Source organism: Cataglyphis hispanica, chromosome 7 (assembly GCF_021464435.1).
Source record: "Cataglyphis hispanica isolate Lineage 1 chromosome 7, ULB_Chis1_1.0, whole genome shotgun sequence".
NCBI classification, from domain to species: Eukaryota; Metazoa; Arthropoda; class Insecta; order Hymenoptera; family Formicidae; genus Cataglyphis; species Cataglyphis hispanica.
In genome coordinates, this window is record NC_065960.1 from 2319194 (window position 1) to 2342297 (window position 23104).

The following is a 23104-nucleotide window of genomic DNA, read 5'->3' on the forward strand; positions in this document are numbered from 1 at the left end:
AGTTAACAGAAGATTGGAAGCTTGGCGATTTTCGCTTGCGGCAGATCCGCAAACGACGTGGGCGCGCGGTTTCTTCCGATAAATCGATTTCATCATCGAAAGCACTTTGTCGCGATTACTAGCTACGGCGGTTGACGCTGCGGATGGCCTCGAGGGGAAATCGCGGAAAATCCCGATAAAGCGGATCACCATTATTGTCGAACGACGAACTCGCTTGCGGGACACTGTTGTTCCAATTTAAACGGACATAATATCCGCATTAAAAGAAACGGAGAAAAATAAGAAACAGAGTGCATTATAATTCGGGTGCAATGTGCGAGTGAACGGCAGACTTTACCTTTGACTTCGATGTGAATGGTTTGCGAGTCGGAGCGGCCTTGCTTGTTCTTCGCGGTGCACGTGTACGCACCGCGATCGGTGCTGCTGTCAACCCGATGCAGCACCAGAGTACCGTTCGTGGACACATCCTGACGACGGCTGGTCGGTAATATTTGACCATCTGCGAGGCAAAGATGTTTTATATATATATCTGACAATTTTTTTCGAAAAAAGGACGCATTTATGAAAAAATTGGATTCGTAAAAACTTGTAAATTAATATTGCAATTTCTCAAATAAATAAATAAAAAAATAAATAATATAATAATACAGTTATTATTATGTTAAAGTTGCTATTTTACTTGCTCCTAACAAATTTTATATTTCTATTTGAACGGCTGTTTTTTATTGTCAAGAATAATCATGGGAATATCCTTCTTCATCGGCCCGAGAGCGAGTTTTAATCGAAAATCGCGGTCCACGAAGGTGCGATATTTGAGTTTAAATTATGCATTTGTTTTGCGCTGTTCGCCACGCAATCCGTGTGACCGTAGCATTGTGGAAATGTGGTTTTCCACTGAGTTCGCACCGCATTGGCGATGTTACGGACGGCGATGCAGTCGAGTGTTCAATATGCTTTCATAGCCGACCGACTTTGAAATTGTTATCGAACTGAAGTCGTTTTAGTGCGCAATATATATTTTAAAAGAGAAGCGGCTAAAGACAGGAATAGTATCTTACAATATTTTATAACGTTAAATAGACATTCATGCTGTACACAATCATATTTAAATATAATACAAAATACAACAATATATATATATATATATATATATAAACAGATACATAAAAAATGAAATCATAAAAATATAATAATATAATACACGAAAAATATAATACAGGAAATATGTGCATACACGAATCGAGATTACTTTTTATAGACATATTGATGTTTGTAGAATGCAAGGTTTTTTTCCACAGGACACTTATTGTACAATACATATAAAATGTTTACACACACAGGATATTTATAACATGTATAAAAATAATATACAATAAACAATTAAATGCGCGCATTAAACACATGCAGAATATAAAACGAAGCATTAATTATAAAAACAGAAATGTCGTAAAATCTTCGAAACGTAGATGAACCCTTCCGCCAGATATTTTCCGTAGATCCTTAAAAAGCATCGCGCTTATAACGCTTAATGGACCAAATGGCCGTGGATGGTTTCGCGCGGCCGAGTCGTCGTCGTCGTCGACGGAAGTTGGGGTGGAAAGTTGGCGCAACGATCGTTTGAAAGTTTCCCGAAGTCGAGTTCATCATGACGAGAAGGAGCGCCCGAAGTTGGCCGCTTCGGGACGACTAGCGACCTCGATCGAAATAAAAAGATTTTCCACCCTCTTCTCGGGACACTTACACGCCCACCCGCGTGGGAACGCGGAACGGGTTCCTCCCTAAAGATCTCCCTAAAGGCAGACGAGGAGGAAATTTCCCGGCGAAACGCGACCTTTCCACCGAGGTCGAAGACGCGGCCGTTGACTTCTTTACGCATCCTCTCTGCAGCATCCCGAGTATTTTAATCTCCCGCGAGCGTTTAATTCCATCACCCGGCCAGGGAAAATAAAAGACGCGCCGCGTAAAGGTCGGAGGACTTCATTAAAGCGGGAAAAGAGCGATGCGCTTTCGTTTGCGGTTCGCTCGATAGCCGAGTACGCCGAGAGGCAGATCAATAATCGACGATATATATATATATATATATATATATATATATATATATATATATGGAAAATAATACTATATACATCTCTAGAGATTTTGCGATCGTTTTAGCCGAGATGCGACACAACGCGACTTTTGTCGAATCGCATCACAATGCTTTATAGGAAATATGACACAAATGTAACATATAAGTACATGAGTGTATCTCTCTCTCTACTATTGAAATAAGAGATCTTCCACTTGACGTCGAAAGACATCAAGTTTTTAATATCGAAAGAATAACTGAATAATTCAATTTCGCGATAAAGGCGAAAGTTCGCGGAAAACCCAAGATCCCGAAGTATCGAGAGCTAAAAGCGAGTAATAAAATAATAAAGCAAAGATTCTGTCGATGAAAGAATCGTATTGCGAAAAATCTCATCTTCTTCGATCCAGTGGTTTTCAATCTACGGTCCACATTTCTCTTCCCTTTATTAGAAGTATACGTGAAAATATATCTTTTGACAATATTGTCATCTCTTTCGTTCTTGCTCCGAATTAAAAAAAAAACGATCAAACAAAATTGAAATTGTTGCTCGAAAACATTTCACATCATTTCCCTCAGGTGCGATATAACTTTATTATATTTTAATAATAATTATTTAATATTTTAATAATATTCTAATAATAATAAAATGCGAGACCTCCATTAATTCATTCGATGTAGCATGCAAATATCTAAAAAACAAAAATGGGAAAAAACATACAAGAGAATTTAAAAAAAAAGTTGAATGTTTGTGGAAAACCACTGACTGATGTGACAGCGAACCTTTCTCCCAGGTAATACTGGCGATCGGGAAGCCCGCGACGGGACACTTGATGACGGTCGTCTCCCCAGCCACGGCGGCGTAGTTTCCCATCGGTCGCACATGAGGCAGCCCATAAATATTGAGCCGGGCCTCGTGATGCACCTTTGCGACGCGATTCACCGCCGAGCACCTGTATTCGCCGCCGTCCTCCACCCGCACCGCGCTTATGTTCACATGGGATATCACGTCGCCGTGCACCGTCACGTACTGGCCTATCATGAATCTGCAAGCAAATCACCGCTGTTTTACTAATCTACCTATCCTATCCCAGCCCGCTACGTACACGACGATCCTTCGTCGGGAGAATTATTGAAAATTTTTTTTTGCTGAACCTCGCGAAGCGTAAATCAATATTGTCGACGAGAGTATCTTTTATCATTCATCAACGTTAGATATGCGATAAATTTTTGCAAAATCTCTCGTCGCAAGGTAAAATTGTGTCATATTCCAAGAAATTTAATGTGCGTTAGTATCTATTATTTTCCACATAAATAATTTCGTACATGTATCGATACTTAAGTAGGGTATTATAGATGTAACAAACTTAAATCAATATTTAATAGATCTGACACATAGATTAATTTAAGAGACTCTATCGAAAAATTTATTTCTCACGATAGACAGTTTCATTTTTCGCAAGGAGACACTTCCCTCTTAGAAGGATCTCTCTTTTTCAACGAGATTATTCTTATCGCGACTCGCTTGCGGCGATAATCATCGGGACCGCGGAATTATCGACCGTCTGCTCGACTTATGCGAGCGCCCGTTAAATCCATCGCTCTTCGGAATTTGGTCGGCTTTTAAAAACGTTCAGACTGAACAGCGTGATTGGTAATTTTCCTCTCAATTGGTTCAGAGAATCGAAGCCCGCGGGGGCCTATCGAGAGATACTCCCACGAGATCCGCCGGATGGAAAACCCGCGCTTCCATACCGATTTCCCACGACGATCTCGCATGTAATACCCTAAGGTTAATAACCGCGAATAATCTCTCCGTGTACATCGCTCGTCGATTTTTGATGCCATAAACTTTCCGTTTGACAGAAGAATAAGAGAGAAAAAAACAGATAGGGGATTCTATCAACGCCCGCCCTTTAGCCACCGTTCGGCAAGAGACGAGGAGACTCTTGCGAGGCAAACTACTCGTCCTACCTATCGTTTTGTGGAAGAGGAAACCCATCGAGTGTCCAGGAGAAATGCGGCGTAGGGTTGCCCATCGCGATACACTTGAGCGACACCGAGGGACCTGGCTGCATCGTCTGCTCGATAAACTTGTATAGAAGTTGAGGCGCTGCATCTATAGACAACGATAGAAGTTCAAATTTATTAAAGAGGCTCTTACTTGCAATTTCAAAATTAATTTCTTTTCATTTTATTATTATTTTAAAAGAAGAAAAATAATGAAAATTGTAATACAAAAATTATTTTACGCGTGAGTGTCTCAGAAAATTTAATTATAATTTGTATTAAATATTAAATCACATAATTAAATTCAAAATTTATTTTTGCTCTAATTGAATAATATATATATATAAATCAATTCTGTCATAATTAGAAGCGATTTTTGTTTTTGATGTTCAATTAATGAGATTTGGTTGCTTCTATTTAATTGAGTATAATGTAAAAATAAAACTTTTTAAAATATATTCCCTCATGTTTATTGGGCAAACAAATTACAAAAAAATATTTTACGTGTTTTTTCCTTTCATTTGTACACATGTTTTATTATACATATATCTATGTATCACAAAAATGTAAATTCTTCAATTCCATCAGAATTTCTTTCCATTTGACAAACGCATTTTGTGTTCGCTGATGTAAAACATGTGTGTAAACAAACAGAGGACATTTTTGTAAATGTCAAAGTGAGAATGTATAAGTTAATGTTTTGTTTTCACATCGTACACGTTTTCATACACGATTAAGTAGAAGTAAACAAATTATTTCAAAACTGAAAAATGCTTATTTTCATAGATTGTTTCGTTGTCAGGATATCCTATTTTAAAGTCAGTATTTAATTATACATCTGTAGCAATTTATATATTAATAAACTCTTTGAAAGATATCCGTCAAAAACCTATGACAGTAACGAAAGAGGGATTGTGATTTTATATAAAAAGAATGTTTGTTTACTTTTACACACTGAATAGCATTACCACATGCAAATCGCATTGGCACGCGACTTACAGCTGCAGCTGCAAGAATCTCGAAATTGCTGCGTGTACATCGTATAGTGCAGTCTAAATCCACCTGTATATAACTCGCGCAACAGTGGGAATATTCACGGAAAATCTCCGTGCGATAGTCGGAATTTTCCTCAAATTGTGCCGTCAGAGAGAGAGAGAGAGAAAGAATTTCTCAGACTGCTACTGCACAAACAAGCTTGTGTTTCTAAACAACTGCAATACTAAAGCACGAGGTAGTAAAAAAATGTGCAAATATAAACACGGTATAAATATAATAATTTTGAAAATTGAAATCACAATAATAATACTATTCTAATTAATTTTATTTAAAAATTAAATTTTGCTCAAGAATCTCAGACATCGAAACAATTCCGGATCAGGTCACAACTTTGCAGATTGCTTTTTATTAAAGCCGAGAACAATTTCCCTGCTGTTCCTATTGACGTAAGCCTGGCTATTGCGGGGCATTCGAATCAGGCCTTTATCGGAATGTTGACGTACGTGTTGCCGAGCGTGTGTACACCTGAAATCAGGTGCATTGCGACGCGGATACGCTCCGCGTAGAGAGAGAGAGAGAGAGAGAGAGAGAGAGAGAGACAGCCTAGCCTGGCCGTCTGCGGTGGGCATCGCCGTGGAAATGGCCCTGGGTCGCCGCAAGGCGAGAGGAGAAGGAGGAGGTGGAGGAGGAGGGCAGAGGGTATTATGCACGCAACATTTACATGACAAGCCCCGCGGTGCGCGCAGGCGGAACTATCGATCTGCGGTTTGACGCCTGAACTCGAGTGCCGCCCGGTGAATTAACTCCAAATTATAGAGCCGACAATAACCCCGTAGAGAAGGTGGAGGGTGGGAGCCCGGGGTGGGGGAGGAGGAGGGAAGGGGAAGAGAGAATAGGGTTGGAAGCGACATAGACGGGGGGTATCGTAGTTGATTCGGGCCGCGGCACTGTTTGCTCACGGCGTAAATCAGAATGCGCCATTGCACGCGTGCCACGCCCCGGGTTTCGCGGGGGTCTCGCATTATCTCGTATTATCTCGTCGCGCGAACACTGGCATCATCGCGTTGCGCATCGTCTCGTCAGCGCGGACGACCGACTGCGCTTTCGCCGACGCGGCCGCTTCCGTTTCCGAGGGAATGGAAATTTCGCAGATTGAATTGGCCGAAGTGTGTACATCGCCGAGTGATACATTTTGCGAGAAGCGCAGTTGATTTTTGTGCGTATCATAGCTTTATATATAACGTAAATAACGAGTCGAGTTTTTTTGAAACCGAGAGAACGCGCGAGGCACACACGCAGAGTGATTGACTATTGAAAGAGATGTAAACTTGTGGAAAAAAGTGAAACGTGTACGATCTCTCCACGTAACAATCAACCGCCTCGAATGTATTCTCTCAATTTCATTGAGCAAAGATATAAAATTGTGTGCATTCAATTCTTGAACGCGTATAGTGGTTTGAGCTAATAAAAAGTCAAGCACATAATTTATATGTAATGATAAACCACTATCTGCTCTTTTTTTTACAATTCCAGGCTTTTGATTCCATTGAGGAAGACGTGCCCTACTTTAGGGAAAAGCTCTTTAATTTTGTTCGTGTTTATAAACTCGAAAGCTATTAGAAGTCCTCTTCGAATTTTGTAACAAAAGTTAATCAACTTCAAGTCCGAGGAATCTAGTCTTTGAGATTAATTCCTTTGACGGAGGAAGGCATCATTTTTATCACTTTAATTTTTTCTCGATCATCATCGAATCACACGTTCCTCGTTCATCGATACGCAAACATTTCTATTAGTTTTGGCGGATCATGCGTGTATCGTGCATATGTGTATCGTTTTCATGCGCTCAGTGAATCGATATATAATCCTTGACAGATTTGCAGCAACGGCAACACGATCCCGCATCGTCATCCACGTTCGCGCAATCGCTTCGCGCCAGGCTATTACACATCGGGCTTTGTGTCATTAATGCATGTAAACAGTAAATGCTGCCCGCGATCCATCGCGAGCACGATTCCTCGTTATTTATCCCGACTGGACTGCCAATTCGACGATACGTTGTCAACAAAGTGGAAGTTTGCCAGAATCAGAACCGGAGAATTATTTGATGTTCCGGCATTTAATATCGCTTTATATAGCCGGCGCGAATAAAAGGTCCCGCGAATATCGCTAAAAAAAAAAAATCATCCACGCATAGACGAATATTACATTAATAGATTTAATTAAATTTTCGTAAAAATTAATTAGAAACACAAATTCAGAAAAATATATAATTTTTTTTTCTTACATTGTTACACTTGTAAAAGAATTATTAATAAAACGTTACGGTTGCAAGAAAAGAAGAAATTACGAAGTTTAGGATCAAGTATCATAAAATTGTTACGAAACAAAATAAAATGTTTATTACAGTCTCAAAATAATAACACTCTTTCGTTTCTATTTTTATTTACAAAATTCGAACGAAAAGATAACTTTCGTCTTTTAGAGAAAGGATTAAAGATGACATGGTACTAAAACGTATTACTCTAATTTTGTATCGACTATTATTATATTAATCCCCATTTCTCTGATAATCAAATAATCTCTTTGCTTGACTCTATTTATACGATAGCCAGTATTTAAGCACTAAATATCGATTATTTTACGTGAACATAAATAAATATAGAGTCAGGGATTAACTATAGCGTCGCTAGAGTATTCTGTACGTATATATTACACACTCTGTTACTCTAATCTAATATGACACAGCGACTCACTAATCCGGGATTAGTTAACCCCGACCATCAGCGCGCAACTTAGCCCGAGACCCTATTACATCAATGTCGATTAGTAGTAACCGCTATTTAAAGCTGTCCTCTCCGTCCGTATTATGCCTGTGATCCGGAAAGAGACAGAAAATTCGTTAAGTGGAATTAATTAATCCAAATTGTCGAATGTGAACGTGATGGTAACAAAATCTTGAAACAACGATGAGATTCTACGTTATTATTATTTCGTTCTTATTTTAAGAGACACTAAAAGGATTTCCTCCGACCTTTTTCAGGCTGACCCCGCGCGATTTTAGCTTTAATCAAGTGCTGCAGCCGTATCTTTCGATTAAGGTTGATAAAGCGGGCGCGAAAGATGATAAAGAGAATAGGAAGGATGCTCGATTCGATATATTAGTCGATACAAAATTAGAGTAATACGTTTTAGTACCATGTCATCTTTAATCCTTTCTCTAAAAGACGAAAATTATCCTTTCCTTCGAATTTTGTAAATAAAAATAGAAACGAAAGAGTGTTATTATTTTGAGACTGTAATAAACATTTTATTTTGTTTCGTAACAATTTTATGATACTTGAAAAATAATATTTACACATACAGATATTTAAGAAATGTAGAGAATTTTTATAAACATTCTTCGTGTTATATCTCGAGTGTATTTTTCTTCTTAAACAGAGATTCAATTGTCGATCTTTTAAATCTCATTAAAACTTATTCAGGCGAGTCTCTCTCTCTCTCTCTCTCTCTCTATCTCTCGATCCATAATGCATAAAGCACAATAATAAAACTACGATAATAACGCGATATTCGATTTAATATGTAAATATGTATAAGCGCGCGTTCTCTCCAACTTTCTTATAACATCGGCAGCGTCGAGAATTACAATCACAGCAGGAAGAACTTGCTTTTAGCGGCTAATTCAGTTACGTTCTCATTTGGCTCGCTCTCAAAAGTGCCTATTTCATCGCGCAAATCAGCAGTTTTCCCACCTAATTTTGCCTACGCGGATTCTTTGTGTGAAAAAAAAATACCGTCGGCGACACACAAATCTTTCCCTCTCTCGTGTGTAACATATGTATGTATTTTTTTACTCCTTCCTTTCCCTTCCCTCGTCGCGTTTTAGCGTGATTTCTGCTCGTTATGGAACCTCGCCTCTTTGATTCTCCTCTTTTGTTACATAAGAGGCTTCCGGGCCGTCCAATTATTTCGCGACTACAACAATGATACTGTCGACGACGACATATGCGGCGCTGCAAATCGCATTAAAACAAACTCGTAAGTTGCTCGGTAGAATATTTCGATTTCGCCTGCATCAGACGAATCGCGTATCCAGTAAATGTCTCGCAATAAATATGTACGTTTACGAGAACGTCTCAGGTATAAGAATATCATCGCGTAAGTCGCGATTTATACTGCGAGTTCATATGTATTTTCCACTTGAAATAATTTATTTCTGCTCTTTTTTTTTTGCGGGAAGAAGGAAAATGCCGGATGGCTATGGGTGTGTGTTACTGCTATTGCTGCTGCTGCCGGCGATTTAAAGCGCGATCTCCGTTTCCACTTTCCGACCTGCTGCCAGCAGCTTTTTTCACTGGGATATCGTTTAATTGAGATAAAAACAATCAGTGGAATATTTTTATATGTTCCATTTATATGAAAGTAGAAAATATTTCAGAAATTTTGTTTACAAATTTCATATTCGATGCTTCGATTCATCAAATGCAGTTACAAAAGAACGCTCTTTTATTTTGACGGGTTAACTTTGTAACATACTTATTGTTGAAGCAAGAGTCGCGTGCAGAAAATAAAAGAAATATCGTAATATTTTCTGAAAATTTGTCGGCGCGATTATTCGAAAGTAGAATAATTAAAATAAAATATTTGCAATCTAACTAAAGAAGATTTTTATTTTTTCTATCTTTAATATTTTTCCTTTTTTCGCTCTCTTTTATATAAAAAAAAAAAAATAAAAGAATTATTATAAGTGAAAGTTTTCGAGTAAAAACTTTAAAATTTGTAAATTTTATATTTTAAGAGACTTGACTTTTTCAAAATTGATTTATATAAATTATTGAATTTTACGCTTACTTCTTCGAATATCCTCAACCAATAACTAATTCTTTACCAGCCGAGTGTCTTTCTATTTATAATCCTTTTAATCCAAACGACACGAAGACGACGAAAACTAATGCGAAGGTCCGAAGGTTCGCATCCGTCCTCGCCCGCTTCGTGTGCACGGGCATCTTAAGACGGTCGAGAAAGCGACAGCGGTCGTTTAAGGTAATGGATTATGTCTCACGAAAACACCGCCCATCGTCTCTGCCAACGCCGTTTTAAAGACGACGAGGAGTACGTGTGGAAGAACGACGACGACGACGACGACGAAGGAATATTCGTCCACGTTGCCACATCCGTCTTCGCCCGCGATTCTCACGCGATCTCTTCACCCTCCCTCTCTTTCATCTCCTCTCTTTCCATTCTCTCTCCGGTCGACCGAGAGAAACCTTCCCTCCCTCTCCCCCCCTCCCCGGCCCCCCTTCCCGCTTCTCTCTCACCCCTTTGACTAAGACAAATGGCACGTATTTATTTCACGGCACGCCGGCTAGTGGATTTCCCCTTTCTCCATTATGCATCGTCCTCGTTAAGCATTTTCTCCGCTTTTTCTTCCCCTTTCATCCTGTTTTTTTCTTTTTTTACCTCGAAACCCGCACATTTCACCCCTCGGTATGCGGTTGGGTATTTCTCTAACTTGCGCCCTTATTTTCCTCGCTCGATCTGTATGCGAATGTACGGGCATGTCGTTCGCGAGAACGACTAAGTTCAGAACAATCGACTTGCAGCGATGAAGGAATTCGATTGCACCTATTGAATGCGAGCTTGGCCCAAGAACGAGAGGTGAAGAAAGGGTCTGATATATCGTCTCTGAGAAATTCTCTCCTTCGAACATTTCTCCCGTAGATACGGAAACTTTTGATTCTTGGACGGCAAATTCGAATTTATTTCGTGATTCAGGATCAATAATATTTTTTTTTTTTCACAAGAGCTAACTTTATTATTAACACAAAAATAAAAAAATTTATTTTTCATCATTTATAATTTTTTTCTTAAATATGTTTTTAAAATTATTAATATATTATATTTATTTATTTAATATATTAGTGTGTGTATAATAATTGAAGGATTACATTCATAAAATAAATGAATTTATTTTATTCATCTTTTTCCTATCCATAAAAATTCATTCATTTTATAACTGTATTCTCGCACATATTGGCACAAATATCAATTATTGTTACAGATAAAGAAATATTTTCGAAAAATTTATCCTTTATAGCTGTCTCTACATTTTGATATAAATTGATTGTTACGTCATTTAATTTTTCTCATCGTGCTAGCACGTAATTGAATAATAAAAGCTCGCTATAACACGCGCGCGGGTGAAGGTCATTCTTAATTAAAAATACGTCGTCGTTTAGTAACTTATTAAGGCAATTTCCGAGCAATGAGTTTGTATATTTAACGGACTTAAGCCTTAAATTAAAGCAGTCGATAAAAACTGCGAAAGGAAAAAAAAGAAGGAAAAGATGAGACAAAACTTTGGCAATAGAGTCTCCCGCCGGTTAATGGTGTACCGTTAATAGTCTTAACTTAGTCTTATTATTTTCTGGAGGAAACTTTCATAAAACTTCCCTAAAGTTGTGCGGATGTACATCCGCGATTACGCTTAAACCATTGAGTTCGCGCGTATGATACTTTAAATAAATCCGTATTACAATAAGTGTATTGTCTCGAGTATTCCTCAGCTTTTCTGTTCAGGGCAAAAAACAGAAATTAAAAGAAGTATTAAAAGAAAGAAAAAAATTCCGCATATTAAGTCGCACTCGCCGTGTGTTTCTTATCAAGATATATCTCGCACAATTATATAATTATAAATAAAATTAATTTATACTTAACTACGCTCTACAAACGCACGCGTTTAATAAATTAGTTTAATTTACTAAAAACAAAAATACAATATCTTAAACATTTACTATTACATTTGTCTTTTAATTTTTCAATGCTAATTTAATTTACCACAATTTCAATCAAGCAGGATTTCTTTAAATTTCATGATAATAAAAATTGTCAAAAATGGATCAATGGCTTTTAGATTAGCAATCTTTTTTTCACGAAAATTAGTTACATTCGAACAAAAGGGCGACGGGTGTAGAAAATATAAAAATCGAACAAATTTACCTCCCAAACGCAATTCGGCCGTGGCTTGCACCATCTCGTAGTCGTTTTTGGCGAAACACTGATACATCCCTTTGTCGTCCCGCACGATAGAAGATATTCGCAATGTCGAGTCATCGTTACCCGTAATTTTGCTCCTACCCGAAGATCCTTCGCGAATAGGAAGACCGTCCTTCGCCCACGAGATTACCGGATGTGGCTGACCAGTGACGGAACACTGAAACTCTGCATCCTTCCCCAGATCCACAGTCACCTAATATTCACAAGAGAAATATTATAGTATTGTATAATGTATGATAAAATGTAACACGATATTTGCTAATATTTTCTGATAAAATGTAATATCGGAACATATAATATAATCTTTACAATCTAGTATTATATTGTTATACGTAATATATGAATGTAACGTACATATATACATATATATATATATATATATATATATATATATATATATATATTATACACGTGGCGTATAACATATATAACATTATAGACGTATGTATAAATTTCAATATTAATTCTCCTAAAACATATAAAATAACATAAAATTGCGATTTGTGAAAATATGATTAAAATAGATTGTGATTGATGATTAAAATAGATTTTTTTGCCTATAAAGGGCATTATATATAGTGGAGTAATGGCAAAATTAAAATACGACAGATAAAAAGTTAAAAAATTTTCTACCTAATTCTGAAGCGAAATATAAAAAAATTTTAATTATTCAGTTGAAATAATTAGAAGGTCGACGTGAATATGATTTCCATACGCATCTCGTGCATTTCCAGTCACATCGAAATGTAATGTGTACGCGTGCCAACAAATCCGAATACATAGTCGACGTATATTGAATTAGAAATTGTACGAACGCGTTCGTACAATTAACCCAAGTGATCCAATGGAATTTCCAATTCCGCATTCAGGAAGCTAATTTAATCATCCGCCCTTTGACCGTCGTGTTTCTCTTTTCCAAAAGTGTATCAGTGTAATTGAGATACTAATTAATGAAAAAAATCAAGCTAATTTAATAAATTTAGCAAGGTAGATATTCTGCCTTCAATTTAGAAAAATAATACAGCGATTATATTTTATTTATATTTTTCATATTTCCATTGCATATGTCTTGATTATCTTTATACTATATATTATATATATATATCTGTATATTATTTATCTCTTAAAAAATATAATATATGTTTTAAAGATACTTCTATTTAGATATATCTATATATAATATTAAAATGTATTCTGCTATCCAATTATATCTAAGCAATAGTAATTTCATTGGCAATTATACTTAATTGCTATAACCATAGCTCTCGAGGTCGATGTTAAGCGTTCTACGTTTAATTGAAGTCCTCGAGGGCAAGTAGATAAGACCATATGTCTTCAGACAAGGATGCACGCCAGGAATTCGCGGAATAATATAGAGTGATCCATTAAATCGGTCTCCCGCGGAATTTCCATATCCATCTTGAGCCGCTTAACTTAGCGGTGATCGAACGCGGGAGGGATCCTTTGATCCAGAGTAGAATCGGTCTTGTGCATTATTAAGGATGCTCGTTTACCTCAAAGGAGTGAAAGAGAGAGATTGAGAGAGATTGAGAGAGAGAGAGGAGGGAGATAAGCCGTGGAGGAGGAGGAGAAGGAAGCATGAACAGTGCATTTCGATTATGCGGCGTGCGCGCATACGTGTGCTTCAATGGGATGCAGCGGCATCCTCATGCTGTTGCGAATTCCGCAACCACTCCGGCCGAGGATTCGCGAACGAGGAGCACTTCCAACCGTTTGCTCGATCTCGATAAGCAAAAAGCGTTTTCGTGCCGCGATAAACAGACCGAGAACTGCGGACAGAATCGGCCACGCTTATCCCCCTTTGTATTCGCGCCGCAATTGCGTCGCGATCGAGAATGCTTAAGATAATAAGAAGAAATCTCTCCCTTTCTCTCTTGAATTTCACGAAGTTCAACTTTGATAGAATTAGTTTCGCGAAAGAGCACACTCACGCTCTTTTATTGCTCGATACTAGAGGAAAAGAGCAGTCGTTAAAAAATAATAAAAATTATATAAAAATCATAATGTATATTATATTAAATTATAAATAAAACACAATGTCTTTCGTAATTAGCTCTGTATTATAATTTCATATTTAGATGTTAATATCAATATAGATTTTTTTCAACGATTTATATATGCACACGTTCAAGATGCAGTAGTGATATATGCACTCGTATCGATTCGTCTGCTCTCTGCTCACCACGAACCTAGCAATCACGCGACGGAGAAATTATTCTTATTCGTCGAATCCGACCGCAACCGTTAAACATCGTTAAGAGGATCACGCCTCACCGGCGGCGGCTGGCTTTGTTCCGCGATTCTAAGGGAAAAACTTTCCCTCGAATCGTCGCTGCGACTTTTAAATATCCTTTGATAAGGCCCGCCGCCGTCTTGGTAAAGCGCGCGAAAGAGGCTCTGTGGAAAAAAAAGAAAGGAAAAAAAAAAAAGAATAAAGTAAAACCGCATGATGGTTCCTTTAAAGGTGCTCGAAGGGAAATTCATAAAACGAGCCAAGACGGTTTTCATCCTCCTTTCTTTCTTTCCCGCACCAACTTCCTTTGTAGCCTGTATATCTTTGCGTATAAGTATATTTACGACACGCGATGGCGGCTTGTTTCATTGTAACAATAAAGCGTACACACACATATACATACACAACGTGTATACAATTTTCTTTGAAATGCGCGATCATTATGCGGGTTTTTTTTTTTCGAGGGAAACAGAACAAATGAGGAAGAGGACTCATTCTCGACTTGTTTCTCTTTTCTGATAATATTCTACGAAATGAAAAAAGTAATGGTTTACATTAAGCCGTAGAATAAAATTTCAAAATTGCGATCAGCTAAATTTTATTTTGTTACATAAATGTTTTTATTGATTCCCCTATTAAACCGAAAAACGATGTGTGTTGTCGAGTTCTATTCCCTTGAATTTAATATTTTAATATTTATCGTTCAATAGTTTAGACAAGATTGAAAGATTAAAATTGGAAATTTATGTCAGAATTTACGATTAAATAGATTGAATTTCATTCAACGGCACGCGCAAAAACTTTTGCCATGATATGTCCAATTAATCGTCTCCGCAGGAGAAACGTCGAACGACAGAAGTAACTTGACAGCATTTCAGGATTTGTCGAAAAGCTTACGATTATTAACTTTGTCGAAGCGTCGGAAGCCGGTGCTGTGCGTGACAAAAAGCCGTGGTTTCCGCCAATAAAGCATGAAGGCAGCTTGACGCGCTAATGGAACGAAATTGCAGAGGCGAAAGGTAGTCGTTATACGGAGTGTCCTACATTCATCCTGCCGCCTTTCATCTGCCAAGTATTCGACCGATCCTGCGTCAACTTATTCCAAGCAATATCGTGGACGCACAATATCCCTTTCATAGATATTTTATAACATTTAAAAGATTAAATTAAATTTCGGAAAAGTGCAAATAAAATTTTACTTTTATTACAGTTTATATAAAACTTTAGCAAAATTTTCTCTCATATACTGTATATATAAATGATAATATCTCAGGATAATATATGCAAGGATAATTAAGTGTTTCGTGACAATCGGTAAAATTTAAGAAAATATCGATTGAAAATGGATCGAGGAATCCTTTTATGTGATATTTAATAAAAATGGCGCGCACCCTCTATGCATGAGAGAATCCACTTATAAACATTCCTCCGTTGATGATCGCGAAAGTTATATGGAAGACTTTCGGCGAATGAATGGTATTTCACCGTTTCCAGGCCCCTTTGATTCCTCTCTTCTCGCCCAAATGCTCCTGTTGCTCTTCCACGATGGAAGCCCTCGTCACCACGGACCATTTACCAATACCCATTCGCTCCTTCTTTTATATATATATATATATATATATATATATATATATATATATATATATATGGCCGAGCTGTCCGCTCCAGATGGAAGAATACCGACCACTTTCTCGCGTTTTTCGTCGGACAGCGACACTTTACTGACATTTTCCACCTACACACCCCTTTTTCTCTTTCTCTTCCCCTTTCGTATCGAAGCGACGATCAACCCAGAATGTAGTCGACTTTTCAAGATAGGATGTAGGATACGAAGGTAGGTAGGTAGGTAGGTAGGTAGAACACCGGTTCGAGCGATTCGTCTCGGGGAATCGAGACAGGGCTTGTGATCCATCAGCTGGTAATTGACAGTGAAATAGTTTGCGCGCGCGCCTGGAGCATTTATTACACCCCGCTTCGATATCTCGACCTGTGTGTTATCGCTCGCTACTACCTCGATTGTTGATAATCCGCCTGAAGCTACAAGTCCGTACAGAAATCGTAAAGTCAAATCATTAAATTACATTATTTCGACGGAGAGTGATTTTTCATGATATAATGTATACGGACGAAGACCAAGATAAAGTGAAAATATATACGGTTAGAGTCTCGATTAAAGTTTCCTAGATTATTAAATATGAAACCAGACACGTATGATAGGATTTCTAATATCTCTGTAAATATAAAAAAAAGGAAATATATAATAAATGTAATAAATAAATATACAATAAAAGTACATATAAAATTAAAGGAAACTCGACGATTTCAGGAGACTAAATCTCGCATACAAAAATTTTTACAAGTCGCCAGTAAAAGAGTAGTTTTCCTCGAGACATGGAATGACGGTCGTTTCCAAAAGTTGGCGACAGTTGTAAGGAACTCTCGGGCGAAAGGGCGATTGCGAAACGACGGTAAAAGGAGTTAGACAATCTCCGAGCAAACGATAATTTGACCCGACGGAATAAGTGCCCGGGACAACTTCGAGATTCATCGCGCACACAAATGAACCCTCTCTCTCTTTCTCTTTCTCTTTGCCATTTTACACGATATCACGGTCGAGTAGTCGAGCTTCCGGGCTTCCTGACACTACTCCGTTGTTTACGATGTACTCGCGCGATCCTCGATTATCTACGTCGCTGAGAATTAGTCGCTCGCCGCCGGCTCGAATTTATTCAGAGGCGTTGCCTCGGAGGAAGCTCGCACGTCCCGACTCGTGTTCATCGAGCTCTAAGAGAAGAGGAGGGTTATAGAGTCTCTCGACGGCTTAACAAAGTCACAAGGCAACGAACCGCTGTCCCGTGCCGCGGAGCACAAAGGACGGAGGATAGCTTACGGATCATACGAGTGAGAGACTGCTCTCGCAGCAATGATTTTGGAACGGAGGCGCAATTAAATATTTAGAGGCTTTTGATCTGGATAGAATATATACACAAGCCGTCTCAGATTTTTTACGAAAATTTGCGTCAATTAATTAAAAATCAAAAAGATTCTCCTTAGCTAAAGTATTTATCATTGCAAATATATAAGAATTAATTATTCGCTTTATTTTAAATATATTAGATATCATTTTTTGCAATTCCAACTTCATATTTAACTACTTACGAGATATATTTTAGCGTATGATAGCGCTTAATTTTTAATATAATTCCTAATAATTTTTAATAATTTTTTAATTGCGGAAAAAAATACACGCATATTCTCCTAAATGATCGCTTGATTAGATTTTAAAGTTTACTTAAAATAAAGAATATCAATGAAATTGGCGAGATAAGTGCTTACAGAGTACTGTTCAATTAAACTTGTACTACGTATTCTAGATAAGCGATTTAGTTTGTAAATGCCATCGTCAACTGTCGCTGAAAATCTCGAGATAAAGGTGAATTTTGCCGGAAGGGCAATAAGTAAAATGTAGATTCTGATTGCGCCTCGCTCCGGGGAAAACTGGTGACGATTGTCGTCCGGATCGAAGGCCGAGGGAAAAGCGCACAATAGAAAGCGCTCGAGTCATTTACGACACGACGTATTGAAGAGGAACTGTTACTTCGGAGAGATCCGAGCGGAGGAACGGGAGAGTTCGTTCGCGAGCCGTACGTTACAAAAGAAAAAAAAAAAATCGATACCTCTCGTCTCGTTCGGAGATTCTTTACAAGCTAATCCGTTTTTGAAGGAAAAATCAATTGCATGGATCGTTACGCGCGATGACAGCCGAATAAAGATTGTCCTTTATTTACTTCTCGATGTGAAGATCTTGAATGGGAAAGAGAGATATGGATTTTTTGAAAGAAATCGATGAAATTGCTTTATCGAGCTTCACCTATGTAAAATGTATATTTTATCTTCAAAATTCTCTCTCTTTCTTTCTTTTATTTGCTTTGTAGCCATAAATTAGCATAATTCATTCTAAGATATGTAATGCTTACTTTAGATTATTTAAATGGAAGAGAAGAGTAAATATTTAAGAGAAATATATAAAATAATTTCTGCTTAAAGAGATGTAATCACAAAAAGCCATGGCTTGTAGTGCAGGACAGGGAAAAAGAAGGAAAAGAAAGTACAAGAATCACAATTCGTACGCGAAACTCACGACCAGTAGAGAGGAAATGCATGTAAACTGACATAGACGCAAGATGGATGAGGGAAACTGTGATATAACATTGATGTTCAACTCAATTATCCAGAGAGGGTGTCCAAAGGCCACTATCTCGTCCGGAGTATCGGGATAAACTTGGATTCAACTTCGCTCAAATCGAAATAGCTGGCGATATTTTATGGCAATTACTGAACAAAGGAGCGCTCATCAAAACTTGGATTTGAATATAATTTGGGAAAAGCAAAGTTCCAACAATGCTTTATTGCGCGAAGATTGCGTGCCAATAGTTTTATATTATACTTCAAAAATAAGATCATAATTGATTTACACACTTAAAGATAATTATTATTAATAATATTATTATTATATTTAGTTATATAATTTAAGAAACGTATTAATTAATTAATTTATATTCGTATTAAGATAAACAACAATGTCTTTATATTTTGTTGTGTAATTATGTATAAAGAGAAACTCTCTTCATTTCTATGGAATAAATTGAGTAACATATTTCTACCGTTTAAATCAGTCAATCTTTACATTCCGTCTCGAGTCATTCTCTCAAAGTCAACTCAAAACTTTTCTTCCCATAGTTCCTTCTGTTAACGCATATAAAATTCATCTTAAACTTACTCGGTATTTCACCAGTTTAAAGACATTTTCAATGTTCCGAGATATCATAAAGCCAAACTTAAACATAAAATTTTTTATTATCATTGTACACATTTTGAAAGAAAAATATTTCGACTAAAATGCAAAATATAAAAAATTATTAGGTTCTAAAAATGAATTTTTATGAGAATATATTCATGTACATATAATGCATTAAATGTAGGAAAACGAAAATTAAATCATTCCCTGCTTTTTTAAATAATTCACTTATTAAATATTTATGAAAAATAATAAATCTTCATAAACCTCAAGCTTCAATTTAATTAATTTTTAATTATATTATTAAATCTGTGTGCGTTTAGATTTAGAAAACCATGTCAAGCGATCGGAAGGAAAAGCGGAAGAGGAAATCGAAAGAAGGCACGTGAATCGGGTCGCACCGAGAAAGATATCCGATAGATAAAGAGATAGAAAAAAAAAAAGAAACCCTGGATACACGTACCTGTTGAGGCGCAAGATGGATGGAGAGGCTGCTTACGATGGTGACTTCCAGCACGACCCGCTCGGAACCGGCGGTATTGTTCGCGTGGCAGACATATCTGCCGGCATCCTCGACGCGGGCCGGTTGTAGCACCAGCACGCCAGCCCGCGCGTGTATCCTCTCCGAATTGAAGACCATCGTCGTGCCCGACACGGACTCGCGGAACCAGAGATACGTCGGCGGCGGGTTACCCTGCGAGATGCACAATAGCACGATCGTCTCGCCGGTGCGGATCGGTGCGGGATTCATTCGTTCGTTGAATCGTGGCGGTGACGAGTTGCGATGTTCTGAAACAGAGAGATTCGAAATGGAAAAAAAATGTATACTTTGTATAATGCGATACATGTTTGTAAACCTTTTTCTCTTAATTAAAATCGTAGGACAATATAAGACAATTTTTTTTTTAACTATTTTCAGCATATATAGATATTTTTTATTGCGAATTTGTATTTAATATGTTTCATTTTAATTATCTTATTATTTATGATAATAACTGATGAGCTTCAACAAACTTCTTGAAACTAATTTTCTATTTAGTTATAAGACTTTATTGTTATATTAATTATGATGGCGAGAATGCACGTTCGAAAATTTGTGAAATTGTTCAAATTATTTTGCGAGTTAATTTTAATTAATTCGAGATAATTAATTTTATTTAAATATTATTTAATATAATAATTTAACTGTTGGAATTAAGGCATTTGGTCATTGTTGCGAAGATTTTATTAAGATTAAACTTTTTTTGTAATTTTTAAATATAATTATACACACACATATGTGAATAGATTTTAAATTACATAAATATTATATGTATATAGATAAATATAATTGGATATTTCTGAAATTTTGCATTATTATGCGCGTATAATGTGTCTGCCATTATATCTCTCTCAACGATATATACAATAAAATTTTAGGAATGACCGATTATTGATCGCACGTTCATTATAAATGTATATGGACTAACGATTGCATTTGCCTAATGAAATTCAACAAATGCAAATTATGATTATCTCATATCGTCGAGTATTAAATTATTAATCAACGAATATGTTTGCAGCGTATTTGTCGTATTCCATATCTTAAAAATGTGACGTAAGATTTAAACTTTGGAAAATGCACTTCTCTCATTAATTTCGATGGTTTAAACGATCTCTCCGGAATATTTTCGTGACGATATTCGTGCTGGGAAGTGTCGTTAATTGTAAGTAAGAGATCTCCGCGAAAAGTTGGTTGAGCAGACAACGACTCCGCTTTAACTTTTTAATGTACGTAATGCAAAAATTGTCCAACATTATATTTCGCATTTTCCGAAACGTAAAACTTTATAATGGAATCTTCATATATCCAATATTTTCTGTCGTTATTAATTTCGGGATATTTTAACATTATTTCGACGTTGGGAATTTCCAAAGGTATTTCGATCAAATATTTGCTTTATATCATGGCATTGCATTTATTTTTATCGTAAAGAGAATTTTAGAAAATTTATCTGTAAAATATGTGAAATTTATAATAAAAGAGTCCGGACGAGGAACAAAAAAAAAATTACCAATTAAAATACCGTGATGAAAAAAAAAATTATCCAAACTATTATATCACGTATTTCTTCAATCAATGATATCAGTCAATCTCAATGATTGCTAATACCGTTTAATAAAGCCGCGATACAATTGTTGATATCCGAAAATCCGGCGCGTTCTTCAAAAATTGTAGAAAAGAGAAAGAGAGAGAGAGAAAGAGAGAACTAGAGGAACGCGTTTGGACGTAAATATAAATCTCCATTTCACGTGCAGCAACAGCATGCCCGCGTCATACTCGGCGAAATTCGTGTGTAAATTTTAGAACGTGCACGCAGTTTTATCGCGGATAATAGAATGAATAAACTCGAGCTTTGGGTTCAGTCACATCGATAAAAACGTCGGAAGCAATTCTATTCGGCCGCGAAGGGGTTGGAATTTGCCGTTGTCCCGAACGAGGAGAGCGGTAACGATGACGACGACGACGAGGACGATGAAACGAGCGGGTCCAATTTCCCGGCTGGGACGGAGTCGTGATAGAGTCTGTCGAATAAGGGGCATTTTATTTCTTCTTTTAGCAACGATTAAGCATTTCTCCCTGCTTCGCGACGGAGATGTTTGCCTCTGGACCGATCTCGGACAGAGACGCCGTGGCCTTTTACGACCGCGCGCTATTTTATAATGGCGCTTTGTTCCTGGTCGCGGCGTTATTATTGTAATTTAAGCTGATGGCGTATTGATCGTCGCGATGAGGCTATCTCGCTCCCGCCCTCGCGACTCGTCTCGCTCGATCTTGCACCCCTCCGTCTTTCTCATTCTCTCTCTGTCTCTCTCTCTCTCTCTCTCTCTCTCTCTCTCTCTCTCTCTCTCTCTCTCTCTCTCTCTCTCTCCCTCGTCCTCCCTTTGGTACACACACCCTCTCCCATCCGACATCTCCTCCTCTCTCTCATTCGTTGCTCTCTCGCTCTATCTCACTCTCGCGTTCTCTCTCTATAGTACTGTGCAATTCCAGTTGCCATATTCCAGCACAACGCCACCGTCACCACACCCTTGTTCATATCCTCGTTCGGTGCAACCGTCTCTCGTCCCGTGCATATGCACGTCGAAAAGTTTTTACGCCATTTACATCCCGACTTACGCCCCTCGACGTCAACGTCGTCGTCGCTGTCGCCGGCGTCGTCGTCGTCGCTCGTCGAGCAAACAAAGAAAAATATATATATATATATATATATATATATATATATATATATATATATATATATATATATATACGGCCCCGGGGCGCGCTGTTGCGAGTGTCGCAATTGCATTTTGCTGCACGCGCCGGTGAAAGTTCGCCGACGAAAATCCCGTCGTCGTGCGAGAGTGCCAGTATTTCGCGGAAAGTATTTTTCTCGCGTTAGCATATATTTTATTATTTTTACACACACAGTGATTTCTCTTATACCAAGTACGCTGTATGTGTTTCGCTGTACAGGTTAATAAAACCTGGCGTAATTAATATATTTTATTTTCACATACGCATTTCCCTTTTGACACGAACTTTTTTCACGTTTGCGCTCGATCTGCAAATTTTCAACGGGACGGGAAGTTCGAAAAATGATTTTTTTCGATATACTCGACGTGGCGACGTATCGCACCAGCTGGTGCATACGCGTCATACACCGAGAACTTTTGTATTATATCACGTGCATTCACGTTTCCTTATGTTTCAACGTCACTATACCCGTTGACGTTGGAAGCATGTTGTCGCGATATGAATTGGAGAGTTTAAAAATTAGATTTTATACGAAACTCTGAAAGAGAGATACAATTCAAAAAATCTCTTTAATTAAAAAACGACGCGCCCCATACACTTAAATATTATTGTTACCGCGCGAATTTTTTTAACAACAAATTG

General features: G+C 37.5%; 1 protein-coding gene across 5 annotated transcripts in view; it reads right to left on the bottom strand.

Moving 5' to 3' along the window:
* LOC126851196 (cell adhesion molecule Dscam2-like) overlaps window positions 1-23104 on the bottom strand; it is a 137884-nt gene that overhangs the window by 24802 nt on the left and 89978 nt on the right. For all 5 annotated transcript variants that reach the window (XM_050594890.1, XM_050594891.1, XM_050594893.1 and 2 more), the window contains 5 exons: window positions 19646-19971; window positions 12074-12323; window positions 4043-4187; window positions 2852-3114; window positions 338-499 (listed from right to left, as the gene is read on the bottom strand). In XM_050594890.1, the coding sequence (XP_050450847.1) occupies window positions 338-499; window positions 2852-3114; window positions 4043-4187; window positions 12074-12323; window positions 19646-19971 (1146 nt within the window). The remainder of the gene's footprint in view (window positions 1-337; window positions 500-2851; window positions 3115-4042; window positions 4188-12073; window positions 12324-19645; window positions 19972-23104) is intronic.